The sequence below is a fragment of the Budorcas taxicolor genome, chromosome X (assembly GCF_023091745.1).
Source record: "Budorcas taxicolor isolate Tak-1 chromosome X, Takin1.1, whole genome shotgun sequence".
NCBI classification, from domain to species: Eukaryota; Metazoa; Chordata; class Mammalia; order Artiodactyla; family Bovidae; genus Budorcas; species Budorcas taxicolor.
This window is the reverse complement of record NC_068935.1, coordinates 33,011,670-33,016,262: the sequence shown is the minus strand read 5'-3', so window position 1 is coordinate 33,016,262 and position 4,593 is coordinate 33,011,670. Positions and strand designations below refer to the sequence as shown.

At 53.5% G+C, this 4,593-nt stretch overlaps 1 protein-coding gene across 1 annotated transcript; it reads right to left on the bottom strand.

Annotated features, from left to right (window-relative positions):
* Positions 1-761: 761 nt before the first annotated feature.
* LOC128070373 (DDB1- and CUL4-associated factor 12-like protein 2) lies at positions 762-2,153 on the bottom strand. Its single transcript, XM_052663692.1, has one exon. It carries the CDS (start codon positions 2,151-2,153, stop codon positions 762-764), a length of 1,392 nt encoding a protein of 463 aa, XP_052519652.1.
* Positions 2,154-4,593: the final 2,440 nt, after the last annotated feature.

The following is a 4,593-nucleotide window of genomic DNA, read 5'->3' as shown; positions in this document are numbered from 1 at the left end:
TACTACCCAAGTAAGCAGGCTATAATATAGCATATTTAGACAAGAAGACTGAGGGCCTGGGGGTACTGATGCTTAAATTTTTTACTAAATAATCAAAACTGTGATTAATAGGATGAACATAATTATAAGATTTTTTTAAAAAGAGAACATATTTTAAAGTGTTTTATACACCAACAATATACAAACAACAAACACAGTATCCAACATCCAAATGAAACATACCCCAAATGGTGACAATCTAGAACTTGAAATGCATTTTCTAATTGGAGTAGGGCTATAAACCTGCTCTGTTATATGATGGGTAGTTCCTTGGATCAGCCCAAAAGACACTTTATAGAACACATTTCCCAGAAACACAATATATCTGAAATGTGTAAAAGACCTGAAGTTACTATTGAAACGTTGATCAAACTAAAGTAGTGAATTATAGTAGGAACCATGACTGTGTGAGCCAAGAGAAAGCACGTGTGAATCATTCAATGAGAACACAATTAAGGATCAGCCAAAATTCTGTGTGAGAGGCAAAAGAGATGGTGGTTGGAGGAGGTGCAGAAAAATCTTAAAGCCAAGTGTTGACTGCCCAGGAGACCACTTTTGCCTTCTCTCTCTTCGCCTAATAAACTAAGCAGAGGTAAACTGGACCCCTTTCCCCTGGAAGATAAAAGCCACACAGAGTCAAAAGCACAAACACAGAGTGAAGGAGGAAAGTGGGAGGGGACTGGAAGGTAAATCTGGGCACTTTGAGGACAGGGCGGCCATCCTTAGCTCCAGAGGCCTGCATAGTTTCCATGGAGGCCTGAAGGTAGAGGGCCGCCAGCAACGAAGAGCTTCATCTCCGGCCAGTTGTAGCAGTGGGTGTAGAGCGCATTGGGGAACTCGCCGATGCCACCGAAGTAGTTCACCCACAGGTCATCATGGTTGAGCCAGCCTCTGCCACAGGTCAGCTTGAGCTTCCTCCCTGCATGCCCCGGAGAGGAGTACAGGCTGACCGAGGCCCTCTCCTCCAGGAACTTCTGCGCGCGGACATCATAGAAGAGCAGAGAACCGTGGCCGGTGCCCACGGTGATGATGTGCTCATAGAAGCTCAGGGAGCGCACACCCGTGCCGCCCTCGCGGGAGCACAGTGGCCGGATGTTCTGCTGGCGCTGCCGCGGATCCAGGAAAGAGACATGGGACTGGGAGCCCACCGCATAGAGGGACAACTCATCGCAGTAGGTCAGGCACACGTTCTCTCGGCAGTAGGGCAGCCTGATGGACAGCAGCCTGGACAGGGTGCTCCGGGCTTTCCACAGGTGGAAGTAGCCGTCCAGGGACACGGCTCCCAGCTCCTGGTTCTTGGCGCTGAAGGCCAGGGCCCGCACCTTGCGGTTACTGGGGTTGGTGCTGGCCCTGGGGATGTTCTCCACATCCCGAGGACGGATGTGGGCGTACACGGGGAGCCCTGCGTCGCTGTGCCAGGCAATGCTGCCCTGGAATATGTTGGGGTCTATCTTCCAGAGCGCCAAGGTGCCGTCGCGGGAGCCGCTCACGGCAACCGTGTCGCTCATCCAGGCGATGGCGAAGATCCAGTCCTTGTGGCCGTGGCGGTCGCCCAGGCACAGGGGGTCCAGCGTTGGCAACTGGTAGATGGCAAGGCTGTTGGGGTTCTCACCCCCTGTGGCCAGCAGCGTCTTGGAGGGATTCAGCTGGATGGCATGGATGCCGCAGCCCGGCTGGGCGCGGGCCGGAGGAGGCCCGCGATCCCGCATGAGGGGGATGCGCGTTATCTGGCCCGACTGCACGTCCACCACGAAGAGCGTATTGCACTTGGTACCGCACACCACCTGCCTGACGTTCAGCCACTGTGACGCGAACACCTTGTTGAGGGTGCCCAGGGACAGCTCGCGCTCCTGCAGCAGCTCGGGGAGCTTCCGCACCGCGAAGCCGCGCAGCTCGCCATCGAAGCCCGGGAGCCTGGCGCGGCCCCGCGCGCCCACCTCGCGCCCCTTCAGGTAGTTCACCAGCGAACGCCGCGCCGCCGGCCGCTTGGGCTTCTTGAGCGGCAGCGGCCCGTCCCCGTCCACCGCCGCGGTGACCTGAGACGACGAGCCCGCGGCGGCCTCCTGGAGCGCGGGCGCTTTCCGCTTCCTGCTACCTGTTTGCTGCGGGGCCATGCCGGGCGGCGGGCGGGTGGAGGCGGCGCGGCGGCGGCGCGTGGCTCCGGGGTTGGCCGTGGCAGCGGTAGGGTCGGCGGGGGGCCGAGGCGGCCAGGGGCGCGGAGCCGACCGAGCCCGGGGCGCGGCGGAGACGGAGGCGGAGGCGAGGGCGGGCGGCCCGCCGAGGAGAGGCGACCAGGCGAGCGGAGCGCGGGGCGGCGCGCGGCAGCGAGGGCGGCGGCGACGTGGATCCAGGCGAGGGCGGGAAGTGCGGCCAGCGGCGAGGGCTGCGGGAGTGAAGTCGGTGTGGGACAAGGACGACGCTGGGGGCGAGGGCGAGGGGGCGGAGGCCGCGGGAGGGGCGGGCGTGAGGTGCCGGGTAGCACGCGCCGGGCAGGGAGGGGTCGGAAGGGGGCAGGAGGGAGGGGTGGATGGAGCCGCCGCTGGGGGAGACTCACCCAGGACCAGTGCTCTGGTATTCCCTAGCGGTCTCCCAGCAGACACATCTAATACGCCTGCCCAAGCCCCTGATCGCCTACTTGGGGAGTTTCACGACCCTCAGGACAGCAACAACCAACTAACATTCATAAAATCCTTACTGAAATAGTTCTGAAAGCTAAAGTACAGTCAAGTATGAGGCTAGAAGGAGCGCTGAAAGTTATCTGTTGAAACAAATATGCAGTTGGTGCGATTTGTGGAACGTCTTTGTTGCAGTTTAGTGAACTTGACCAGGGATGGTGGTGTTTGGCAGAGGCAAGGACCCTCCCCATTAGGGCTGTCTGTGGCCCCTCTTGTTTGACCACTGTACTGAAGTCTGTTAAAAATGTTCAACCGATTCCCCGCACCGCAACCCCCCTCCCCCCCCCAGCCCCCCCGCCCGCCAGGGTTCTCAAATTGAGTTCCCTGAGCTCAGGCACCAGCATCTTTCAGGGGTGCATTCCAAATGTAATTCTCCAGGCTCCACCTCCCGCCCGGTGGGGTTGGGGTCTTGTGGTCGAGATTGAAGCTTCAGGATGGGGATCCCAGGCGGAGTCTTGTCATGTGTGAGAAGCCCCTTGAGAAGTTGGGGCAGGGCCTGAGGGATGTACAGGATTTCCAGAAGCACAGGTAATGAAGATCTTTCCAGAAGGATAAAATCACATAGACACAATGGTGGAGAGCAGGAATTCAGAGCATGGGTTTAGCAGTATGTCCAGACGTGCTCAATTACGCAGAAATACACGTGGCTGGTGGCCGAAACCAACTCTGCACGCACTCCAGTCTTATCTAAAGCCGTGTTTGCTCAGTGGGTGCATTTGGGGAAGGGAAGTGGGTGCATTTGGGGAAGAGAAGTGAATTAACTAGGAGAAGGCGATGGCACCCCACTCCAGTACTTTTGCCTGGAAAATCCCATGGATGGAGAAGCCTGGTGGGCTGCAGTCATGGGATCGCGAAGTCAGACACGACTGAGCGACTTCACTTTCACTTTTCACTTTCATGCATTGGAGAAGGAAATGGCAACCCACTCCAGTGTTCTTGCCTGGAGAATCCCAGGGACTGGGGAGCCTGGTGGGCTGCCATCTATGGGGTCGCACAGAGTCGGACACGACTGAAGCGACTTAGCAGCAGCAGCAGCAGTGAATTAATTATAGACCGTGGATCCTTCCCACCACTCCCGTCCAACTGGAAAGTCACAGTGCCCACTCCTCCCTCATATTCCTCTCCATGTTTAATGCTATATCAGGAGGTGGGTGAGGATGGTAGATAGGGAGAGACCTGACAATGAAAAGAGTGCTGACAACTTCATAGTTAGAACTGACATTACTAGAGAATAACTGATTGCAAATTCCTTTAACTTAACCTACCATAATGCCATAATGCTTTCCTTTTTTTTTTTATTCCACCTCATAAAAATGGATATTATACAATAAGACTTCATGGCATACTTTTTCCTGTTGTGGTAGAACAAAATAGGCTGAATATTTTGGAAAATATATATATATACATATATATGTATACACACATATATGTACATAAATACAGATCTATTTCAATTGTAAAAATAATTTTTATAACAGCTATCATTTATTGATAGTGTATTTGTGTCACAGGTTGGAGGGCTGTGCTAAACACTTCAAATATTTTATGTGCATTCGGTCTCACAATAACTTTGTGAAGTAGGTTCTATTTTTATAGCCATAATTTAAAATGAGAGAACTGAGGCTCAGAAAGAGTAATGATGACTCCCTCATGGTCACACAGCTTGTAAATGGAAAAGTCAGATTGTGAATCCCTGTCTGACTCCAAGGCTTTTACTTGGAGTAAATAACAACTACTCATTATTTTATAAATACAATTTTTCTATTTCTATCCCTTTAAAAACCATGTCAACTACACCATCATGGAAATTTTACAGTTAGTGCATCTTGTGCACTTTTGAAAGACAGCCACAATTTCTAAAATGCATGAATAAATATTG